Raw genomic sequence first — 23,071 nt, 5'->3', positions numbered from 1 at the left:
CACTCCAGCATGTCGCGTTTCAAGCTTCCGTCACCTGCCCATATGCATCGCAAGGCCAATCATCCCAAAAGAACTAAGCTTCTAGCCTATCAGGGCGCCCTACTACTACAGCTACTACTGGACCGCTATGGAAGCTTTCGGCCAGACCGAGCTCTCTGGAGTCTGGATCCCGCACGGTTGCACGACGATGACAGAATGGATTTTAAATGCATTGCCGTAGCGAACGTCATGACACATGCGGAACAATGCACGGTGAATGTTCCTGTTCATGATCAGACATGCTTCAAGCTCGAGTCACAGCTATGATTGGAAACTCAGCTCCCGGGTGAACGCCCGACGCATGCTCGGTGTGTAACCGTCTCACGATCCTTCGGCCCAGAAAACTTTTACTACGGTTCTTCGGCTAAATACCCGCCAATTATGTGGCCACGCAGCTGAGCTTCGTGCACATCAACACCGATATCTTCCCGCTGCGGGTGCCGTTACGCCACAGACGCGTCAGTCACATGGTCGCGAAACTCACCTGCAGTACACGGATGAAAAGCTGTCAGTTCAGGTGTCCGTTAATTCCCGCCTTCTTCGCGGAGCTAATGGAGCTGGGACTAGCTGTGCAATCTCAGATTACAACGTAAAGAGTGCAAGGTACTGCAGGCGGTTGCTTCTCTATCCTTGTATAATCGCTCCGATCAGCTCCCTTCCTCCCGATTCCCAATCATCCCAGCACTGCGCGAAAGACGTGGTATGTCTGCCATAACTCTCAATATTTCCGTTCCTCTCCACTGCTTCGCCTTCTTCATTCATCTCCTTGACATTGGGTAGCACAGCCATCCATCGAAGCAAGCCCTCCTCCTTAAACCCCATCCGCCTCGCAAGCGCTATCGACGGTTTATTCTTCGGGTGTGCCGCCCAATATATGCGGAGGAAGCCTATACCGGGTGGAGACGCAATGGGTGTCTGCAAGCAGTAGCGGAGGAGCAGGCCGACCGCCGTGCGTGCGACATGTGTGCGCTGGAATGCGGGGAACACCACGACATAACCTATCTCCGTCCACAAGTGGGCAGCAGACGTCCTGACGAGTGCCATGAAACCAGCCAGAACGCCATCGCCGTCGGTCTGCCATGCCTCTTCCTTCGTAGGAGATTTTGTCCTGTCGATCACGGCGAAGCCGCACCATTCTGGCTCGCTCCGGATCGTCTCGATCAAGGCTAGGAACTCTGGGAAGGTCCCGGGCATCGAGGCGTAGTATTTGAAGAGCTCGTAAGACTGTGGGCCGATGTGGTCCCACAGCGTCTTGGCATGCGCGGCGGGAATGAAAGGCGTCAAGCGGACAGTGGGGCTTGACAGTGTATCAAGGTGCAGCGGGAGAGCATAGTTGATATCATAGGGCTCCGTGGAGGACAGAACCTGCTCAGGGTCAGGTAGCGCCACTGGAGGCGGTGCGACGTAGTTGTTCACGAATGAATCCAACATGATCGTCCCGGGGGTGGGGGGGGACAGTTGGGATGTGCAATGCTTGCAGCGAGTGCGACAGTGTTGATTCTGATGCTAATGTGTTTATGTATATCACCGATCCATGACTCGAATGATTGTCGGAGAGACAATGCACGATGCTGACTCACAACAGCGGCTCGCAACTTCCGATCACATCGTCGCGCCTGCGCAACTTCAACTTCTGCGCCCCTCAAGCTTAGTGCTCAAGCGCTCAAACTCAAGCTCAAGCCTCAAAGCTTCCGAAGAAATCTGCAAGGAATTAGTTCAAGCACCCACCAAGTCGCAAGTCCCGTGCACCGTCATCGTCGCGCTCAGTGCCCCGAAACCATGTAATACGTTTGCTGGACCGGAATACGTCCCGTTTCGCATTTCGTCTGATATGCACCGCGTTTTTCCATCTAATCCGAATAATGTGCCAGCGCGAGATCGACCAAGTGTTCCGTAGCTACTTGATCTCGGTATCGCACATTAGACGACCAATTATGATCATAATGCCGACACTATGCAGATGTAGATCCGTGACCTCGTCCATGTGCGGAGTGGATGCAAAGGAATTCGTCTGATTTTCTGAGATTTGCGGTTCTCCTCGAAAAGCTTCACATCGTTCGCCCGGACGCTAAGGCTTTACAGTCGATAAACTCGCTCTATCATTGCTTCGGCTCAAGCATCTAGATGAGCTTTCGCTGTATGAGCACGAGATCCCACAGCACGGCAGGCTCAACGAAATCTGTAGCACCGATTGCTAGACCAATGCATCAAAGAAAAGCACAAGCGACCGCAAAAATCGCCCTCCGCGAGGAGCTAAAGACATCTTCTAGCTGAGAACGTCGGGTCGACCGGGTCGACCCAACATACTCCTTGAAAGCAAGCTGAAATTCTGGCCAAAGTGAATTGGTCAACATGGCGAAGGATAAGAAGTCGACATACAAGTCTATGGGCGTTTGGCTGACATCGATAACCGCGGGCGAAACAATGCATGACACGAGCTTGGCGCATGGAGGACCTTCATCATGGGGTCGTAATCGATTGCTGTGGATGAAATTTTGAAAGCTTGTGTGCAGGTTCTTCGCACAAGCCTTGCAGGAAGAGTCCATCGATTTCTAGGCGAGACAGATGCTAAAGCTCCGACAACACGAGCGCCAGGGGCTGCAGAGAACATAAATCACCTCGTGCATGTGTTCGAAGTCCATGCGATCACCGGCCGAGTCATACTCGAGGCTGCGGAGCTTGCTCCAGGTTGGTCGAGCCATTATTTTCGAGAATCGTACTCGTAGTTCCGATGCGAGGAGGTTCCACACCGAAATGCTGCTGCGCGACGGTGATAGTGCCATGACAGCAGCGACAATTCGAGTCCTGGGCGTCCACGGCGGCACCCTTGTTGCCAATCTCTCAACTCACTTCCAGCCGTGCGAGCTGGATGCAGAGGAATTTCACACGTTCGACTTCGATGTCATCGGAGGACCTCAACAACGTCAATTGGTATATGATCTAGAAAGCTTTGCTAATGGGCGGCCCCGGTCATCTGCGGCGGGTAGATATACCGACCTTCCATTCACGATTTATACTCGGGTGTAGGTATATTCATCCGCAGCGCAGCTCGAATGCCTAACGTACACACCGAGCCCTCGAGGGACCTACGATCCATCGCTCGCGCACGTCCACAACGAAGAAAGCTGACCGAGTCACTGGGGTAGAAGCAAAAGCGATGTATTTGGCGGTACATACATACAGGGGCTACTAGCCTTGCTACCAAGTCCGGCCACAGCCTTCTGCTCGAAGCACGTTGATAACCCAATTCGTTGCGAAAAGTGATCTGCACTCGATAACGGGCCATTCGCCATGCGTTTTCAGTTGCGGATCCCTGGTCCAACCTTGAACCTTTGCAACGTGGAACAAGACACACTGCTTCCACAGCTTGCCAGCTTCTGTCCGAACATTTGCCTCAGCGCGCCTTCATATTCTTACTTGACGCTTCAGACAATTGCTGAGGCTTGAAATGGCCAAATATACAGTCGCCTAGAATGTATACTCATCCAGACGCGAACATCAATCGAGAATTGCTTGTCCTGGTTGTCCGTCAGTACGAGAACGAAGGGTGAAAAGTTACCAGACGCCCGAAGGCTGTGCACAATGGCAGAAACGAATTCCATTACGGGCAAACCTGCCATTGATCGCTGAATGCGGACCACAAGTTCCGAAGGACAAAGGCGAACCAAGTCCCGCACATTCACGGATGCGACTTGTGCGCACTTGCGACTTGCAACTATTTTCACAGTAGGCGAAGGAAGACGAGAACAAGCGGTAATACAGAATATTCGAGGCGATACCAAAGCAAACTTGACATGTTGTGTTTCTTTTCTGTGCTATTGGGAACGAGGAACGCATGTTCAGAGGAAAGCAATACTTGAGTAAATTGAGGCAATTGCAGGACCTTGCGCGAGAACACCATCACGTTGCGCTTCACAATGGTTGAAACTTCCTGCCTTCACCCTTAGCCCGCACGTTGGCCGCCTTCTCCAAGAATCAAACCACTTCGTGTCTGAATGTGCGAGCCTTCGCCCATCGCTCACCAACGGCCACCTTCACCGTTCGAAGGAGGCAGCGCGCTAGCAGAGGGAGCATCATACTCCCTACGTGTCGGACTACTTCCTCTGGGAGGGCTCCTGGAGTAGCTCCTGCGCCTTCTGTAATCCGGAGAGAAGCGGCCGCGCGGAGGAGGGCTCCGACGATCGCGCCAGTCCCTGTCCCTTCCATAGTTGTCGCGGTCCCTGTCGTCCCTGCGGTAAGGGTCCCTGTCGCGGCGTTCACGGTACGAGTCACGGTACGAGTCGCGATAGTCGTCGATTTTGTCGTCACGGTGACCGGTGTAGGTGTCGCGTCCACGACGACGGCGGTGGCCCATGTATTCACCGGGAGTCGGAGCATGAGGCCGGTCGGTCACCGAGTAGTCGACACGGATGCGACGGCCATTGAGGTCCTGGCCGGAGTGTGAGCAGTTGATGACACATCATCCGAAAAATCGACGTACGACACCGTTCAACTCTTTGATGCATCGAGTAGCTTCTTCAACTGTGGACATAGTGATAAATCCAAACCCACGGGAGCGGTCGGACTGCTAGTGAAATTTAGACAGACTCCCAGTATGCCGAAGAAGACTAACCCTTTGATCGTACACGATGACCACCTTGTCGACGCGGCCAAATCGACTGAATTCGTCATCGAGGTCGCGCTCCGTAGTCCTGATGCTCAGTCCAAACACTCCCAACACGTTGGAAGGGTTGGGCGCCTGCTTCGCCAGATAAGCACAGCCACAGAAAAGAAAAAGAAAAAGGACGAACAATGGGAGCATGAGGGGGGCGGCGGGGAGGAGGAGACCTGCGGTACGTTGAGCCCCTTGCTGGGCTGCGAGAACGAGAGCGGCCTCGCGGAGGAGGCATGTCGCGGTCCCGCGAGTCGACCGGCGGCCCAGGGGCAGGCGGAGGAGCCTCATTGTAAGCGTCGGTGTAGGGATCGACAGGCGGCGCCGCGGAATCTCCGTACTGCATGACGAGAGTTGCAGGGATGCGAATGGACTTGCTGTCAGTCTTGACCTTGACGATGAAGGGCGGAGACAACAAGAACGCACCATGGTGGTTGCAAATTGAACGATGTTTGGCGCTGTTTGGCGGTGGCGTGACCAAGTAATTAAATCTCCGCGAGAGGTTTCAAACCTTATCGGCAGAGTTATACAGTTCTTCAGCAGCCGCGACTCGTGTTCGTCCAATACCGCGAAGCCCCATCGCCGCAAGAGCAAGAGCAAGATGGTGAGTCCGAATGGCTACCCGGCCACAGCACGAATGTCTCTCACCTCTCTCACGATGCACCTCGGATGTTAGGGTATCGACATCCAGAAGCATCACGTCAAGAAGGGCCAGCGTACGGCTCCAAAGAGCGAGGACCCGTACTTGCTCTTGCTGGTCAAGGTACGTACACACTGGACGTTCTAAGAGGTCGTAATGTGCTAATCTAGAATTGAAGCTATACCGTTTCCTTGCACGGCGCACAGATTCTGACTTCAACAAGGTCTTGTTCTTGTGTAAAAGTGCACTTGCGAAGTATTGACATACCGCCCCGATCAGGTCATCCTCCACCGTCTATTCCTTTCCAAGATCAACCGTCCTCCTTTGTCACTCTCTCGCATTATTAAAGAGACCTCTGCTGCGCCAGACCGTGATTCCAAGATCATCGTCACCGTCGGTACGGTGACTGACGACGTCCGCCTGATCGAGGTGCCCAAGCTCTCGATTGCAGCACTCCGTTTCACCGCCGCGGCTAAGGAGCGAATTCTCAAGGCCGGCGGTGAGGTTCTCACGTTCGACCAGCTCGCGCTTCGTGCGCCCACTGGCTCGAATACCATTTTACTCCGGGGCAAACGCAACACCCGGGAAGCGGTCAAGCACTTCGGTATGGGCCCGCACAAGCACAAGAAGCCCCACACTATTTCCAAGGGCCGCAAAGTATGTTCTCCTAATCTCCCCTCACGGTGGTCTCCATCTAATTTCTGCCGATCCAGTTCGAGCGCGCGCGTGGTCGCCGAAAGTCGCGTGGTTTCAAGGTCTAAGCGTGCGCTGCTGGAAAATCGACGTGCAGTCGCTCACGGCGGATATGCGGCGGATGCGGTGTGCTGTGGTACCGGGCCTGTCAGAGACGTGTATTCCTATATGCACTACATGCAGAAGAGTGATCCTCCACGCCACGATTCTTATGTCTATGTCTGCATCGCCAAGCATGTATTGCTTTCTCCTCACTCTGCTTTATCGCCGAACTGGTCTTGTTCATTAGGATGCTCGCGTTAGCGATGCCAGATCGTGGTGTCATCTCGATTCGAAGTTCTTGCTGTAGAAGAGGTGGTCGGAAGGTGTGTCGCTTGATATTGCATGCCACACAAAAATGCTGCCTAGTGTGCTGCCTGCGAAATTGCGTTAAGTATCGCGCATGTCGTACCGTCGCAGCAGTATCATCTAGAATGCACAATGCCTGGTTAAGGCGGCGAGACGCTGCGAGACAGCGATATACACGGCAGACATGACGCGATTTATAAATGTGGAAAATCGTGTGGGAATGTCGGCTGATGTCTTACATTTGTGGCAAAGCTTTGCCAATTTAGCATTTAAATGGCAAATAGTGCACATTCACAGCCAAAGTGAAACATGAAATGCCATGGTTGCAAATATTTGTCACATGTGTAAGACATCAGCCGACATTCCCACACTATTTTCCACATTGATAAATCGCATCATGTCTGCCGTGTGATACTTCCATTACTCACCCCACACGCTCAATAAGGGTCATCGATCAGGTTCCACCGAGAATTCACAGCCTGCACAGATTTATTTTTCCACGGGAAACCTGATGGAAAAATGGTGAAAATATTTTAAGTCTGGATATGGAAATAGTTTGGAAATCGGGTGGAGACAATTGAATTATGTTACAATTGCTTCACCGAAGCATATCAGTATCACATATTTTTGGACTGAAATATCTTCCTTTGGGAAATAGTTTCACTATTGCTGATATGTTTCAGTAAAACAATCGTAACATAATTTAATTGTCTCCGCCCAATTTCCAAACTATTTCCATATCCAGACATAAGATATTTTCACCATTTTTGCATCAGGTTTCCCGTGGAAAAATAAAGCTATGCAGACTGTGATTGTCGTCCAAGTGTCCACAGATCTGAGATCTGAAATTGTGCACGTGACTAATCGTATCTACCACGTGATTTAATGCAACGCGTCGTCCTCGATCGAGGACATCCCAATTGGAAAACTCCCAGCGCCGGGCGCCTGCGTCACTACGATGATGTTTACCCCCCCAGTGCCCACCCAATGTTCTCCCTAATCGTACAACAACGACGTCCGTGACAGAACCGCAGTCCCAATATCTGCTCTCATTATTTGCTACTGGCGATACTGCGACGTTCCTGCTGGACTTGTACTATCCCTAGGTTCCCAGCTTCCGCGAGCCATCCATCGGGCAACGCAAACACTGCACTCGCTGCATATATTCGAATTTTTCTCTCCGAAATATCTAGTTACTCTAACACTGCAATGAAAGTGTGACAAATTCATGACGGGCTCTGAACATGCATGAAGCCGCGTGATGGAGGTGGGAAGCCCGTAACGGTGAGTCCTTAGGCCTATTCGCTTGGAGGAAACACTGTGTCAACTCTGACAAATATAACCCAGAAGCGTGAATGGCGTATAGCCTAACGGTTGGTGTTTTTGGCGTTGGGACTCCAATATCACGAAATTTCTGCCATTCTTGAGTACATACATCGAAAGTCGAGCAATAGAACGATAAAAGAACACGTAACTTCACTTTGAGGGAGTAATCAAGATGGATGATGGTGATAAAGTGACAGACCTACAAGACTTCATCGACTTCAATATACTTGTATGCTCAAACCAAGAACGTGCCCGCTATAACTTCCTGCCAGTCAAGACCACGTGTGACGGTTAACGAATTCGGCTATACTCAATCGCTGTAACAGCTACCTGCATATTATGCACTGTTATAGCCGAGAGCAACAAATTTTCATTGCGTGACTCGAGCAACTTCACCAACCGCCGGAACCCGCATGGCGAAACTTCTGACGACTCAAGGTTCTGCATGGTATGAGCCAATTTCGCATAGAATATGCAATTGGAAGCGACGGCACACGTCGAGCACGATTGTCTCATGAAGGCGGAAGATGGGACTGGATTTTTTACTCGGACGTACACTTGAAAAGGTAACATGACAGCATGTACGACGTCAACACAGCAAGTACGGCAAAAAGAAGATTACAGTATGCAAGAGCAAACGCAAGTAGATGCAGATGATATGGTGCACGACAAACTCGAAGGAGTATGCACTATGTGACGCGTTGCAGGATAAAGAAGATGTTATGCGTAGGAAACGTTGTGGACGACCACTTTGCGGGAGGAATTCTCAAGACTCATCGGTTTCAAGGCGTCACAATGAAGCAAACACGACTGCAGGAACACGCAAATTTCCAGCCGTACTTTGTACGACACGCTCACCGGGAAAGAACATCCATCCAGCGCTTCAGCCAGTGCAGAACGGTGCGTGCGGTCTGAGACGTGCGCTCAACTACCAGAGCGACGCACTACGACAAAGATGCGTCGGCCAAAATACAAAAGAGAACGAGCAAACTCACAGCACCAAATGCGGAGACTTTGAAGGGCAGGAGGAGGTTGAACATCGGCTCATCCGGTCGCCTTTTGATCTCAAGTTCGTTAGAGGCCGACGTGTCCAGGCTGAAGGACGGAACATCGTCATCGGAGCCATCCTCAGCACTACGGACAGGGCGCTTGCAAGCCGTCGCAAGAAAGATCGAGTCTCTGACGAAACGATAGGAACAAGATGAACTCACCAGCACTGCCGCCGGGGGCATCGCCAATGCCTCTTCAACCCCTCGCAGGATATTCTCTTGAACCTGGACGCGGCGTCGAACCGCCGCTAATGAATCCGAAAACAGATGAACTCACCCTCTGTAGGCATGGACGTTTCATCGTTGCGTACGGGTGGTATCTGCGCCCGTAGGTTGAACGGTATCCAGGAAGTCGTAGATAGTAGTGGCTCTGAGAAGACAACATTCTCGAGCACGCAAAGCGAGCAGAAACACGGCTTGGTGTATTCAACGGAGGAAGCCCGTACAAAATGCGCTTTTGCGGTACGAGTGCGCTTAGTCGCGGCGCTCGATATCGGGGCTCCAATAGCTAGCAGTAGTGTAGTGGGGAAAAGGAGGGACGAGGGCATCATAAGCCAGCCAAGGTTCATTTAATCGTGCGAGCGCAATTCGTTGCAGAAGGTCTCATAAGAAGGGACTTCTCTGCCTGCACTGGGTGAGAGACCGCCCGCTACAGCGAGATGACTGGATCAGTGGGTGAGCCGCGGCGCAGCTCTTGATTTGCTTCCGCGACCCTCCGAATCTGCTTCCGCGAAAATACATAGCGGCCCTCTCTCACTATACCTCCCTGCAAAACGAATAAACAGCAAGGAAAGTAAGTAGACCAGTCACATGTAAGCGCATAGGAAGGGAAGTTGTCCACGAAATGCAGGAGGGTGACCCTGCGATCGTCGCCTCGCACTGTCGGTGTCGTCAGCTCTTCGGTCACACCCCACAACGTCCCAAGAAACCATTCAATCTGCAAATGTAGTTCACAATTAAAATATGCTCAGTTCTGACGAACAAGGCAGTTGAATTCAAATCCACATTCTCTCTGGATTGGTGGACGACACATCAACCCACAGAACCACGCGATCCTCTGCGGCATAATCCTGCGGCGAAATTACGACAAGAGACATACCAAAGACATTGTAAGCTCTTATTTCGCTTCTATCATTAACAATTCTGCCTTGTAGGCACTCGTCCACTGATCCTGCTGCCCGCGCGAGCGCACGGTCACTGTTATTGTGACATTAGATGTGACAACGTCACGTCACAGAGCGCCAGATAGGCGCGCGAGAGGTGAGTTGGCCACTTCCGCAGCGGAGAGCGATTGAGTATTTGACGTGGACGTATATACGACTTGATGTTTGGGTGGATATCTTCAGAGTCCCAACATTATCGAAGGAAGTCCCGATGAAAACACGTCGCGTCCAAGAGAACATGGCCCTCAAGGCCGTCAATCAACCAATTCATCGGCCGGGAGAGCTTTGTTGGATACAACAGGTGGAACCACAGCATACAGATTTCCCGGGGAAATCTGCCTACGGCCCATCGCAGCCGCCGGTCACACGTCTAAATGCATTGTATGATGCACGCCCGTATCATGTTCGCTCTGCAAAAGAGACATCCTTGAGAGCCTCAGAGAAGGAGAAGATGCATGGCGAAGACTCTTCTCAGTCCTGCAATTCATCACAAGCAGAGAACAGCAATAGGATAACGACCCATCTGCTACACGTCCAAATACGCTGGTGAAGCATGGCCGCATCGCATTTGCTTTTCCGGACGACAGCAGCGTCATGCAGCAAACCTTTCATGAAGGAAGACAGACAAGATGCAGGACGGGGACTCACCTCAGCCGGAACCAAATTGCACAGAAGACATTTCTGTCGATCGATATGTGACTCTGGAGAAGCGCAGGGCACGGTATGCGCTTGAACGCGGGCGTCTATGACCTCGTAGCAGCCAGCAGATGTCGCTGCTCCGCATAGCGTGGACTGTTGCGACATACGCTGCAATCGCAGCCATTTTGGCCGTTTCCCCAGGCCGAACCGACCATGGCTCGTAGCGGCGTCGTCGATCGTCCATCAGGGGTCTTGTCTACAACACATCTGAGAATCCCATGGACATTCTGCAGAGACTAGAAGGAGGTTCCGACTGCCAGGTCCGATAGCATAACGCGACGAGCACAACTTCGACAGAAATCGGCCGGGAAGATTGATGGCCATGCAACTGGTGTTCAGCAAATCCAGTTGACGTGCACGAGCAACACGACCAGAATCGCCGTAGAAGATCAGAGCCGTGCAGTGGATTCGGATATCGAGCGACACAGAGAGCACGGCAGAAACTGCCGGACTGAGATGCCAGACAATCGAAGAGATGACTATAACGTAACGTATGGTCATCGTTTCGTCGGGAAATGTGGCAAGAACCGAGAAGCGCGAGGAGGAGGCATCGCGTCAGATCGCGTCGAGCATTGCTCGCGTGCGCCGCGGTGTGGCCACTTTCAACATTACCTTCTCTGTTCTTTGCATTCACTGCGCGACCATTTCTAGTCTAGAACATCGATCATCCGACTGCAAATTCACACTCGCTGTCGTGACGACGTCTCTATTCAACGTGCAACATGGACTCTCGGCTCGCTTGGCCCCATGTCACAATTATAATGCACCGGACATCGACTACGACCTACTCTTGCCTTGTAATATGATTCATCTAATACTCTCCGACTCTCCGTTGTGATTGTATAGTGTATGGATGTCACGCTTATACGTCTCGAACAAGTCATAGCGGCCGTCTGGTGTCTCGCAGCCGCTTGGGCTGATCTCGCCTTCGGTGACAAGTCAACCCTTCAGCCCTTTGTATCCTCGTCTCTTAACGAAATCCTCATACCACAACCAGCCAGCCGATCATGCTTCATAACGATTTTTACGGAGCGATACCTCAGACACGGTCCGAGCTCACAAGTCGAGGATCCGGACTCTGTCTCATGGACAATGGGTGGGAGCAGATGGTATCCCCCATTTCCACAATCCAGCAACGCTGGTGAGTACTCACTACGCCAGATAGTCGTTGTACGATAAATAATGCATTTGTTGGCTCTATTCGTGTAGCTACTACTCTAATGAAGCCATCACCAGCGTCACTTCAAGGGCCGCACCCCTCAGCCTTTGCGCAATCTATACTCTCATCGCCTAACGTGATGACCTTTTGCCACGCATAGTCACACCGAAGTCGAGACCGTTACCTCATGACACCGCGAACTCCTGCAGGATATCGTGGGGGAGGGATATGGAACGATAGAGGAAGGAAAGGAAGGGCCCCGTCCTGCCGGACGGAAGACGGTAACCACCTCCTTCGCGTCAAGTCCGCCTTTAACCAACCCGCTAATGACTCTCTCCCCTGAAGAATGTACAAGACGGCACAAGACAGAAGGAAACTACTACTTGGATCCGGTGTTTATTCCTCGGACGACGGTAAGTGCACCCCTAAAGACCAGGCCGAACTTTGCGACCTCTGACGGGGCTTTCTTGTGCAGCACGTGGACCGGCAAGACGGCGAAGAAAGGGAGCATGAAGGAAAGGAAGGGAACTGTATAATGAAGAAAAGAGGAAATAAACGTCACATTCCACGATTTGAGTCTGCACTGAATGACTTGAGGTTCGCCAACATCTTCGCGACTGGCCTCCTTGAAAGCGTCTGCCAACGGCCCTGGAATGACTGGCGCCGTAACAGTCCTGGACTGTGTTTCGTGAAAAGCGCGGAGAAGCGCTCGACATCATCGAACCCTCGCATTATGCCCCATCAAGTTGTCACGAAGCCTCTCAAGTTGTAAGTAATCCTGAGCAATGGACCGTCGTCAAGCTATTCAGTGTATGTTAAATTGGTTGGAGCGCAAAAGAGGCTCAAATGTCTACAATAGCATGCATGGTCCCAATGAAATAATTTGGTGTATATGTAAGGCTGTAGGTGTAATTATATAGTAGACATTAGTAGCCCTGTTCAAACCATGCTGCACACATCTCAGGCTTTAGGATTTGAGCTCAAGGCTTGTATCGGGCTGTTACCATTACAAGCAACATCCTATAGATGTATACCTGCAAGAAGCAAGCTAGCTCAAGTAATGTCGAGTTCAGAAGAGCATCAAACCATCAGTTAACGTGGGTAACCACGTGGCGGCGTTGCACCAATCTGAGATTTGCCGCGCTGCTCGTGACTATCATGGAAGATCACGTGACTAATACGACGCGTCGTGCGCGATTCCAGCGGCGAGCGTCTGCGTACTGCCGTGCCTCCCGTGTTTCATCACCTCCACCATCTCCCCCACCACAACGATGGCTGTTCGCAATCTGCAGTCATGAAAAGCTTCGTCCTTCTGGCTTGACAACCCTCAATGCTGCAACATATAAGCGGGACTGTAGTGACTCATCCTAGTATCGCTGGGTTCCTAGCTTTCCGAGCCACCCCGTCGGACACCCCGGATACTGAAGTAGCAGCATGATACTCCGATTTATCTTGCTGACTTCCTCGATTAATTCGAATGTTTAGCAACTCTATGGTGACTTATGAACATGTGCAGGACCGCGTGATAGAGGTGGGAAGATTGCGCTGTGAGTCCGTAGGCCTACTCGCTTGAAGGGAATTCCGTACTAACTTTCACAAGTAGTGCGCATCAATATGAACATCGGAGACAAATGACGGGTCGTGTGTTATCAGGGGCACTCTAACGTCATGGGTTCTCGCCAATGTTGAGTACATACTGAAAGTCGGGCAATAGAACAAGAAAAGGACGCATTGTTTCATTCTAAAAGAGCGACGATGATGCGAGATGCTGCGCAAATGTAACATTTACAAGATTTTATCAAGTTCAGCGTGACTGTGCACTCGAAGAAAAGAACATTTCGCGACAATCAACCGGTCGACGCCATGGATGACGGCTATGTTCCACCGTATCAATCGCTGCAACGTCTGCTTAGAGCTATGAAATGCGATATTCGACGAATGAAACAAGAAGTGAAGTTTGAATCGAGTGACTCAAGCAATTCCACAAGTATGAAACCCACGCAACGAAACGCCTGACGACTTCGTTCGAGGCCCTGCAGGGTATCGGCGCGGATGAATTCCAGCTTCCAAGAATTCCGCTAGCTTAACGTGCAGTACGCAATTCGAAGTGACGACACCCGGAGCAGCACTACCGTCACACGAAGGCAGAAGACGGATGCTATTTTTCTAGAACATACACTCAGAAGGCAACACGATAGCGTGGACAACCTGGACACAGCAAGTACGACAAACAAGAATATTTATGATGTTTAAGAGCGGACGCAACTAGATATAAATGTTATGGAGTACCGAAAGCTCAAAGGGAAGTACAACCTGGGATATGCCGCCAGACAACGGGAAGATTATACGTAGATCAAGACGTGAAGAAGCACTTTTCGGGAGGAATAGCGATGTCAAGCGCAGAGCTTTTAGAGAAGCAAATACGGCAACATAGACGCGAGCGTTTTGGCCATACTCGGCACCGAGGGCGACACGCTCACTGGGAGAGAGCATCCATCGCGTACCGAACCCAGCCCGTAATGAGGCGCGTCATCCGAGATGTTCGTTCAATTGCGATTACGACATACTGTAGCGAAGACGCGTCGGCCAACGACATAAAGAAACAACGAGCAGACTCACCGCCAAAATTGTGGCGACTTTTGAAGGAAGTGGCAGGGTGAACGCCTCTTGTCGTCTTTTGATGTCCAGCCCAACAGAAGCCGACGCGTCCAAATCCAAACACGAAACGTCATCATCGGAGTCGTCTTCAGCACTGCGAACAGGGCCCTTTTCAACCCGCGAAAGAAAAGATCAAGTATCCGACAAAACAGCGACAACAAGATGAACTCACCAGCGTTGCCACCGGGGTTATCTCCCATGTCTCCTCATCTGCTCGCAGGGCGTCGTCTTGAGCCTGTACGCGGCGTTCAACCTCCGTCAGTCAAATGGAAGTGGAGGAGCCCACCCTCAGTAGGCGCGGTCGTTTCGTCATCGGGTATGGGTGGTACCTGAGGCAGTAGCTTGAGCGGTATCCAGGGAGTCGCAGAGAGTGGAGACTTTGAGGGGACGTCATTTTCCAGGTTTCAAAAAAGGGCAGAGGTACGGCTCGGTATATTGAACCAGAGGAAGCTCGTCCAAAACGACAATTTTGCACTACGAGCACGCCGAATCGCGGCGGTCGATCGCAGTGTTCTTGTAGCTAGTAGGTAGTATCGCGGGTAAAAGGAGAGGAGAGGGCGTCGTGAGCCAGCCAGGGTCCATTTTGTCGTGAAATGCCGCAGAAGATCTCATAGAAGCGGGATTCTCTGCCTATGTTGGGTGAGAGACCGCCTGCTAGAGTAAGGCGACTAGACCACGGGCGTGCGCCGCGACGCGGTTCTCGATTTGCTCCCGCGAACCGCCGAATCTGCCTCCGCGAGCGACACTAGCGGACCCACCTTACTTGCCATTGGGTCCCTACGAAATCGGCAAACGATAAGGTAGGTAAGCAGGTAGTTCTGTCGCATCACAGAGCATAAGAATACAAGTTGTCCGCAAAATTCAAGAGGGCGGCCATGCGAATTTGCGTCGCGCTGTCGCTCTCGCTGTTGAGAGCCCTACGGCCGCCTCTCATCAGATCCCCAAAAAGCACTCAATCTACAGCAATACATCCTAGTTGAAACGTGTTGAAAGCTGACGAAAAAAAAAAGCAGCGGACCTCAGATACGCGATCATCTGGGGAGTATGGACAACGTATCAATCCACAGAACCACATCATCGTCCATGGTACATCCACGGTGAATTTGCACCAAAATTACGGCAGAAAATACGTGAGCTCTCATTTCGCTTTATGAGCTAACGTCTCTGCTTTGTAGGCCCTTGCTCGCCCTTCATCGGTGTCGCCGCTGCCACGGCGATGAGTGCAAGCGCACGGTGACCGTAATGTGACTATCAAGCGTGACAACGCGTCACGTAACAAGGCCAGATAGGCGCTCAGTGGCGAGTGGCTCCTTTCATCTATATGATGGGGGAAAAGAGCAACTGACGTTTGATGTGGACGTATATGACTTTACATTTGGGTGCATATTGCAGTGAAGCGATATTGTAGAAGAATACCGTGAGCGAACACGATGCCTCAAGAGAAAATGACATCCAAGGCGGCCATCCAGCATAGCAAGTCCTCGATCAGAGGAACCAAGGCCCATCGGCCAAGCCTCTGAATGCAGTACGCGAAGCACACCCGCATTCTGTTGACTTCTCCGAACGAAATGCATCTCCCTCGGAAAGAAAGATAGGAAAGAGACACGACGGAAACTCACCTTAGCTGGCCTAAGATTGTGCGGATGACGTCGTCGCCAATCCGAATGCGACTCTACAGGAGCGCAGAGCACGATACGTCCTACAGAAGTGGACCTTCTCAATTGGGTGACGTTCGACAGCGATATTCGCGAGCCGCATAGCGTGAACGGTTGCGGCACAGGTTGTGAACACAATCACCAAGTTGTCTTCTTCGGTCCCCACCAATAGATGCGCTATCGTCGACCATCCCACTAGGATCCTTATGCATCCAGAATACATCGCAGAAGCCGCCGCTAGCTTCGAGCAGAGACTCCAGGAGGCTCGAACCCAAAAGCCCAATAGTAGAGTCCGACAAGTGCAACACCGACGAAAATGCCGACATATTCTGGTCGGCATTCGCATGCAACATGAGAGACCGCCGAAGATCAAATCCTATACGGTCGACGAGCCTATGCAATGCAGACAGTACGACTCAAGATTGCGAAAGTGGCAGGAAGCGAGAGGCGCGAGGAGAGACGAGGAAGCACGGTGTCGGTAATCGCTCAATTGCGTGTTGGCCACCGGCACACGCGTCCTCTCGTCATGTTCACGCAGCAGTGCTGCTACTCTCGCGCCCATTTTGCCTGTTTTCCCAGCCTTGGCGTCATGGACCTTTCATTCTGTCTAAAATACGACCTATTGCGACGCGCCGACTCACTTTGACCAACCGTCTGATCAACGTGCGATGCGCACCCTTACCCCGCCCGACGCCTCAGAGCTGCAGCGCACCAAAGATCGAGCCCATTCCACTTTGACGCTACTACATGGCTCCCATATATCCTCCTCGGCGCCTTGATACTCCGATAACGCGTTCGGATATCCCAGCAGGAGTGCCTTCGGCCTCCTGGATCATAGAGACCTACCGGTGTTTCGTAGCCCCGCAGGCTCCATTGATCTCGTCAAGCTTGAATGACAGCCTGAGGGACTCCGTCCTGGTGCACTCACTCTGATAACGACGCGTACGCAGCTGCTTGGCGAGATCACTTCACTCGAGATGAAAAGTGCGTCGTTCAGCTCTTGTACATCTGCTCTCGTCAAAGCTTCCATTGCGCGATTTGTCCATGGTCGACCAGCAAGCCACTCCATAGAGCGTTGCCGCAGTGGGGCACTCAGACACTGCCGGAGGGAGCGCAAAAGTCGAGAGCGTGGACTCTGTCGCGATCAAAATGTGATGAGGAATGTGGACCTTCCATACCTACCACTCCGCAATGCCTGTAAGTACTCACTATGCCAAGTACTCGCAATGCGATCGGCCACTGAGACAACCTCCTTCACTCGCATTCTCACCATGCACGACACCCACACTTACTGATCGCCTCGCACGAGACGCATCTGAAGGTCTGTACCTGTACGCTTCGTCCTCTACGCGACTCACAGTCTCATCAACTAATTTACTATTCCCTACATAGACCATCGCTTCAAGACATCCACAAACATTCGCAGGAGATCGGAGGGAAAGGATACAAAGCAACGCTATAACCAAAAAACGGTGAGCACCCACCCCAAACGGACTATTACACCCCTTCGTCCCATCTAACCACTCGTCCTCTCCATGATAGAATCCAACGAAGGACCCCGCGATAGCATAACCGCCGACGGTACCCACCCTCCATCATACCAGACCCACCCGAGCCAACCCACTAACTCACCTCCCCAACAGGACGCGCAAGACGACATCAGGACGGAAGGTGGAACCACGGGTTCCGGCGATGTTGCCCTCGACAATGGTAAGTGGCTCATCACGAACGACTTTGCATCGTCATTCTGATTGATGGTGTCTCCACAGGATGCGGCCGACGAGACGGGCATAATTTGAAGGAGGAAGGAGACGCAAAGGAAACCTCACAGTGTAGAGGCGGAAATAAACGTCATATAAAACAACTAGCGTGTGTGGCTTCAAGGCTCGCTTGTCAACAGCCTCAGCCTTGAGCTTAAGCTTCCACTTGGGACGCCTTGAATGCACGAATGACTGCGTGGACATGCATACACGCGTCTCGCGCGATGGCGACACCAGCCTGTATTCTCCCCAAACCTCTCACTACGCACATAGCACACAAAGACAAAGTGTGTTGCAGAGGGGCGAGCGACATTGTAAAGCTACATATACTGTAAACGTAAACCGGCCCTGGGCCGCTACTCCACTCAACTACCAAACATAATCCTACGATGTAAACTACTCGGCACCGTCAACGCAGTTGGAACGAACAAACGAATCAACTGTCCTTCATTCCCCACCCGCGTGCCCATCTCAGCGCTCCTCATCACTAGAGATCGATGACTGACACCAGCGAGAGCACCGCGCCGCTGTGCCTTTTCCGTGTGCATGCATCAACGGTAGAGCCGCGCCGGGCGTACCAAGAACAAAATCCAAGACATCCACACCATCGACGCACGCATATTACGACCGTGGCGCGACGGGCGCCTAGTACCCATAACCTCTCCCATTGCTACCCACGATCGCCGCGGCGTTCTTGCCTCCAGGCGGCATGCTCACGCTCACGCTCACCGGCGGGCCGCCCTGCACCGGGACGCCGTTCACGCCGTTCACGACGACGCCGGGCAAGACGCTGCCCCCGACGGTCGCAGCGCCCACAAGCGCCGACAGCCGCGAGATCTCCTCGCGCGAGGCAACCAGCGCGCTCGTCAGCCGCTCGTTCTCGTTCGAGAGGTACTCGACCTTGGCCTGTAGCTGCGCGAGCCACGCCTTCTTGCGCTGGCGACACTTCAGAGCGGCTGCACATTCCGAGTGTCAGCACGATGCTACATGAGAAGGCGAGCGCGTACCTTGTCTGTTCCGCTCGAGAAAGTTCCTCCGCTTTTCTTCCTCGGTCTCGGGCTTCTTCTGCTGGTTCGGCTTCTTGTTCGCCTGCGGAGTCTGCTGCCGTTGCAGGTCGTGCTCGTCTTCCTCCTCCTCCTCCTCATCGCCCTCAAAGTCCAGGCTCTGCACGCTGCCTCTGCGCGCGCTTGTCGCGGACCGCGTGCGCTTGCCAATGCCGAGCTCCTGCGCCTGCTCCTGCGAATAGGTGGGCGTCGCCTTGCGCTTGGTTCCGCGCTTGACGTTGCCGGCAGAGAGGACAGGCGAGGTGCCGTTGCTGGTGGGAGAGGCAGCGGCGTTGGCGGCGGCCTGGGCCTGGGCCTCTGCTTCACGCTTTGTCAGCTCCTGATGAGCCTGGGAGAGCAGGAAAAGGCCGTTGGCGGCAGTGTTGGCGGCAGGGTTGTTCGCGTAGCCGTTGGCCTCTCGCGCAGCTTGAGCCTGTGACTGGTACTGGTGTGACATGGACAAGGGCGAGGGGGTGGTCGTCGCATGCGAGTGCCCGTGATGAGCGTGGTGGGTCGGGTGGTGCGCAGTGGAGAGGACGCCGGTTATGGCAGAGAGGGTGTTGGGAGTGATGGTGCCGGCGACGCTGGACAAGCTCGGGGTCGCGTTGGCTGCGCTGCCCTGCATCATCGCGAGGAAGGCTGCGGTATTCGGCGAGGGCGGAGGGAAGGAGACGGGCCCGCCGATGAGGGGCGTGAGGCCGGTGCCTGGGGTGAGTCCGGTGCGCGGAGTGAGCCCGGTTCGGAAGGAGGAGGGGTCGAAGGCGGGAAGGGGCTGATCGTTGTTCGAATTGGGCTGGGGGCCGGCGAGCATGGCGGGGGAGAGGGGACCGGAGCGGAGCGAGTTGGAGAGGGACGAGGAGGAGAAGGCCCATGTGTACGACGGGTCGGAGGGGGAGGAGATGCTGGCGAGCGGGGGGAGGACGGGCTTGGGATCCGGGGAGGACGACGAGTGGTTGCGGTCTAGCTTTGAGTTCGAGGAGGAAGAGGGACGGGAGTCGTCGGAGTGGGAGGAGGGGGCCGCGGGGGCGCGGGTGCGGACGGAGGAGTCATTGGAGGGGCGGGCGAAGGACTGCTCGAAGGGATTGGGCTCGAGGTCAAAGGTGGTCCTGCGGCGGGAGGGGTTGTCGTCGGCAGCCTGGGAAGAAAGGCGGTCGTGGTCGGGAATGCTGGGCGGTGCTTGTACTTTAGTGGCCATGCTGATGACGCAGAGAAAGCGATGATGTCGATGGCTAGCAGGCAAGGATGTCGTCGAAGATGATCACCTCCATGACGAACGCTGACGTCGTTATGTATTTCCCCTACCAGGCGGAGTTCAAACGTCTCGCTCACGGACCCCGGCCACCGCCAAAGCACCTCCACCAGGGGTCTTACGTTGCAGGTGGAGAGAGTTGCCTCGCTGCGGTCCATTTCCCACACATTCCCGCCGTCGAGCACAGGGGCGCCCGCCGCAAGACAGGAGCCCGTTTCCTCCATATGATCCACCGTCCGCCCTCGCGCACGCCGCCTTCGCCCGGCCCCCTTCCCACCCGCCGCAATATCATCCTCCGCGCCCTCACTCCCTAGCGTTTTCTTTCCCACTTCTCGCCTGTGCGCACCGCTCTGCCTGCACGGGCGTGTTCGAACAGAAGCCGCCCATGGAATCTTATGCACGCCGCATGATCACGATCGGCCCCCATGAGTTAATGCTATCAAACCCCAAATACCAGCTGGGGCTCCGGCGACGCGGCCACCACTCGCGCTTTCCTGCCCCTTTGCTTTGCTTGTCTATTAATTCAACGGTTCGGACCGTTCCCATCCACCCTTATCGCGCCGCCGCTCACACCCATCTTCGCCCGGCGCCCTGGCCCATGGGCTCAATCAGCACAGAGTACTGATCATGATTAATGATTGACAAGGGCCATGAAACGGCATGCACATCATCTGTCCAAGCACGTTCACCCAAGCCCCTGCCTAGTCCGCGTCTCTCCTTCCTTTCCTCCACCCCCATCTCTCCTTCTCTCTTCGGAATCTAGGCCAGCGGAGCACCGAGCAGCGCACCCCCCAACCAAACTCCACGCTGCGTCCAATTCGCGCGTTCACATTCGAACCCGCGCCTGCTCCATCGTGCGTGCGTGCGTGCACGCACTGAATCTCCGGCGTTCTGGCGTCCCTGGGCGAGCCCGCTTCTAGGTGGGTGGATGACCAAACGAAGCGACACGACGCTTCTCCCGCTGGCCCTTCCTTCTGATTCTCGCCTTCTGAGATCTCCTGCGCTCACTGCAGCAACTCAATCCTCTCGCGTTCTCATGACCGCCCGCCCCCTCGGAGCGGGAGCCGGAGTCTATAGAGCTTCTGGTCCGCCTTGAGCTCGCACGGAGATGGGACGTGGCCTGGCTCGAGGATCACCTGCTGCTGCGAGGCAGCGTGTGCGGCGCACTGGAAACGGCTGGGTACTGTTGCTGCTGACTATGATCAGGGCTGCAATCAGTCACGTCTAGTGCGGCAACTGTCGGCGTGCACGTCCATCTTCAGCCTTCACCTAATGTAATTCCTGCTGAGTGCTGGAGGTTGGACCCTTCGCAGCTGTTTCAGCTGTTTCACGTACGGTCACATTCTATTTCGAGCTGTGGCGTTCGCGCCTTCCAGCCCGCCGGGAGGGAATATCACCTCCATCTCGCGGCCACGATCTCGATCGTACATCATCCGTACATAACCAATGCACTTCATCTGCGCCGTCTCATGAAGCAAAGCATCTACAGCCCCCGACGCCTGCGCGGTATCTGTTCCTTTCATGCCGCAGTGTCCGGAGGCCCTCCGTGTGCGCGCTTCCGGGTTCGCGCGAGCGCGACGTTGCCGATCGCGATCGGCGCGGGCGCATTGCCAATTTCGGCTCCGGGGCGGTATAGACGGTGGACCACGTTCGAGGTTCGGCGCGCTTGGTAAGCGCATGAGCGCCGGGTGCCGGCTGGCTCGGGCAGATACGCTGTGCGTTGTGGCTCCGTGGAGGAATGGTAATCCGGAAGCTTTTGGTGTTGCACAGCACAGAAAAAAGGGAGGAAAAGAAGAAAAAAAGTGATAGTAAAAATTGCAAGGTCGAGGCCCTTGTGAAGCACGACGAAGCGGTACGTCGACGCTGGAGAACAGGGAAGATATCAACTATCGATCAAAGGCACCATGCATGGAGGCTGTACGCGTACGTACGTACGTGCATTAATCGACGCCGAGCGGGAGAAGATCCAGCGCCCGTACCAGGGGTGCGTCGCGATCTCGCTGGCAGTAGAGGAGGGTCTTGGATCCACGATCGGTGCCTGCGGTTGGTACGACGCCGCGGGCTTCTTGCTTCTCCGTAATTGCACTGCAGCACACTCCTTGGGGGGGCACCTGCTGCCTCCCGCGGCAAAGCAGAGACAGATTTGCGTTTCCGATTGGCTCCGCGGTATCTGGACCTGGCTATCGCAGCGGACGGGCAGGTATTGCGTCCGAGCTTATTTTCGTCGCCGTGTACGATTGGTCTGCGAGAGTCCAGGTCGGGCGGCGCTGTTGGTGGCGACGACGTGGGAGACGATCCTGGAGGGACCATCAACGACCTCCGCCCATCGCGTCGCAGAGACTATTCGCAAGCTGCCCACCGTCAGCACTCGACCCCGGAGCACGTAGCGCTGACTCACCCGCCTCACCCAATCGCCAACGCGAGCACACAAGATCCGAATACGCGAGAACGCTGCTGAGTCTCCCGGATCTACGATCGCATCCGTCGTGGGCATCTGCCCAGAGCACGTATGGCGAAAGCGGCCCAGCAAACGTCTTTGGCTTCATGCGCGCCATGACGATGCTGGCAGCTTGAGCATGAAGATCCGATCGTGCAGGTGCGCTTGCCATCGGGACCTGCATGGGCGGAGTGACTCGACGGGCCCTGTTGACGAACGCTGCGTCGAGCTCGATCGCTGTGATCGCCATGTACATCTGGTACCGAGGAGCTGTGGACTTGGATGGGAGGCGTACCTGCTTGCGGACTGCGAGTGCTGTGGATCCCTGTTGGCGGCCTGTGGCCTCCTCGGAGTCGTTAACCCCCGTGACTGCCGCGCTTGCCCGGATCCTGTATTGCTTCAAGCTTCAAGAGTGTTGGAAGGAACCGCGGCTTTGCACTAGGCCTGTTGCATAGTTGACCCTGCAGTCCTAGAACTTCATGTCCGAACGACCCTGTATTCG

At 54.0% G+C, this 23,071-nt stretch overlaps 10 protein-coding genes across 10 annotated transcripts; 4 read left to right on the top strand and 6 right to left on the bottom strand.

Annotated features, from left to right (window-relative positions):
• Positions 1-545: 545 nt before the first annotated feature.
• Positions 546-1,527, bottom strand: LAESUDRAFT_718913 (acyl-CoA N-acyltransferase). Its single transcript, XM_040907529.1, has one exon. It carries the CDS (start codon positions 1,468-1,470, stop codon positions 664-666), a length of 807 nt encoding a protein of 268 aa, XP_040770143.1. The 5' UTR covers positions 1,471-1,527; the 3' UTR covers positions 546-663.
• A 2,530-nt stretch (positions 1,528-4,057) lies between these two features.
• On the bottom strand, positions 4,058-5,119 carry LAESUDRAFT_733273 (RNA-binding domain-containing protein; the record flags this gene model as incomplete). The annotated part of the gene is made up of 5 exons (XM_040910414.1): positions 4,058-4,468; positions 4,520-4,603; positions 4,652-4,780; positions 4,830-5,030; positions 5,117-5,119. 5 exons carry the CDS (start codon positions 5,117-5,119, stop codon positions 4,058-4,060), a joined length of 828 nt encoding a protein of 275 aa, XP_040770142.1.
• A 19-nt stretch (positions 5,120-5,138) lies between these two features.
• Positions 5,139-6,551, top strand: LAESUDRAFT_739987 (60S ribosomal protein L18; the record flags this gene model as incomplete). The annotated part of the gene is made up of 5 exons (XM_040911053.1): positions 5,139-5,171; positions 5,367-5,453; positions 5,509-5,553; positions 5,610-5,987; positions 6,044-6,551. 5 exons carry the CDS (start codon positions 5,139-5,141, stop codon positions 6,089-6,091), a joined length of 591 nt encoding a protein of 196 aa, XP_040770141.1. The 3' UTR covers positions 6,092-6,551.
• Positions 6,552-8,375: 1,824 nt separating this feature from the next.
• LAESUDRAFT_808205 (uncharacterized protein) lies at positions 8,376-9,311 on the bottom strand. Its single transcript, XM_040914045.1, has 4 exons — positions 9,024-9,311; positions 8,909-8,964; positions 8,693-8,845; positions 8,376-8,641 (listed from the first exon to the last, which is right to left on the bottom strand). The coding sequence occupies exons 1-4, from the start codon at positions 9,295-9,297 to the stop codon at positions 8,552-8,554; spliced, it is 573 nt and encodes a 190-aa protein (XP_040770140.1). The 5' UTR covers positions 9,298-9,311; the 3' UTR covers positions 8,376-8,551.
• Positions 9,312-11,203: 1,892 nt separating this feature from the next.
• Positions 11,204-12,338, top strand: LAESUDRAFT_718908 (uncharacterized protein). Its single transcript, XM_040907528.1, has 4 exons — positions 11,204-11,749; positions 11,818-12,048; positions 12,113-12,180; positions 12,243-12,338. Exons 1-2 carry the CDS (start codon positions 11,458-11,460, stop codon positions 11,925-11,927), a joined length of 402 nt encoding a protein of 133 aa, XP_040770139.1. The 5' UTR covers positions 11,204-11,457; the 3' UTR covers positions 11,928-12,048; positions 12,113-12,180; positions 12,243-12,338.
• LAESUDRAFT_9403 (uncharacterized protein) lies at positions 11,744-12,609 on the top strand. Its single transcript, XM_040914883.1, has 4 exons — positions 11,744-11,749; positions 11,818-12,048; positions 12,113-12,180; positions 12,243-12,609. The coding sequence occupies exons 2-4, from the start codon at positions 11,955-11,957 to the stop codon at positions 12,537-12,539; spliced, it is 459 nt and encodes a 152-aa protein (XP_040770138.1). The 5' UTR covers positions 11,744-11,749; positions 11,818-11,954; the 3' UTR covers positions 12,540-12,609.
• A 1,300-nt stretch (positions 12,610-13,909) lies between these two features.
• Positions 13,910-15,013, bottom strand: LAESUDRAFT_718906 (uncharacterized protein). Its single transcript, XM_040907527.1, has 4 exons — positions 14,712-15,013; positions 14,598-14,660; positions 14,387-14,533; positions 13,910-14,333 (listed from the first exon to the last, which is right to left on the bottom strand). Exons 1-4 carry the CDS (start codon positions 14,817-14,819, stop codon positions 14,244-14,246), a joined length of 408 nt encoding a protein of 135 aa, XP_040770137.1. The 5' UTR covers positions 14,820-15,013; the 3' UTR covers positions 13,910-14,243.
• Positions 15,014-16,827: 1,814 nt separating this feature from the next.
• Positions 16,828-17,831, top strand: LAESUDRAFT_709850 (uncharacterized protein; the record flags this gene model as incomplete). Its single annotated transcript, XM_040906728.1, has 5 exons — positions 16,828-16,998; positions 17,031-17,064; positions 17,104-17,277; positions 17,473-17,552; positions 17,724-17,831. The coding sequence occupies 5 exons, from the start codon at positions 16,828-16,830 to the stop codon at positions 17,829-17,831; spliced, it is 567 nt and encodes a 188-aa protein (XP_040770136.1).
• Positions 17,832-18,485: 654 nt separating this feature from the next.
• Positions 18,486-20,078, bottom strand: LAESUDRAFT_753689 (uncharacterized protein; the record flags this gene model as incomplete). Its single annotated transcript, XM_040911799.1, has 2 exons — positions 18,486-18,796; positions 18,848-20,078. 2 exons carry the CDS (start codon positions 20,076-20,078, stop codon positions 18,486-18,488), a joined length of 1,542 nt encoding a protein of 513 aa, XP_040770135.1.
• Positions 20,079-21,260: 1,182 nt separating this feature from the next.
• Positions 21,261-22,598, bottom strand: LAESUDRAFT_9235 (uncharacterized protein). The gene is made up of 3 exons (XM_040914879.1): positions 22,531-22,598; positions 22,060-22,483; positions 21,261-21,995 (listed from the first exon to the last, which is right to left on the bottom strand). The coding sequence occupies exons 2-3, from the start codon at positions 22,440-22,442 to the stop codon at positions 21,470-21,472; spliced, it is 909 nt and encodes a 302-aa protein (XP_040770134.1). The 5' UTR covers positions 22,443-22,483; positions 22,531-22,598; the 3' UTR covers positions 21,261-21,469.
• Between the last annotated feature and the right edge of the window lie 473 nt (positions 22,599-23,071).

The sequence above is a fragment of the Laetiporus sulphureus genome (genome assembly GCF_001632365.1).
Source record: "Laetiporus sulphureus 93-53 unplaced genomic scaffold LAESUscaffold_1, whole genome shotgun sequence".
Taxonomy (NCBI): domain Eukaryota; kingdom Fungi; phylum Basidiomycota; class Agaricomycetes; order Polyporales; family Laetiporaceae; genus Laetiporus; species Laetiporus sulphureus.
The sequence above is the reverse complement of the archived record's forward strand: the minus strand, read 5'-3'. Positions and strand labels throughout refer to the sequence as shown.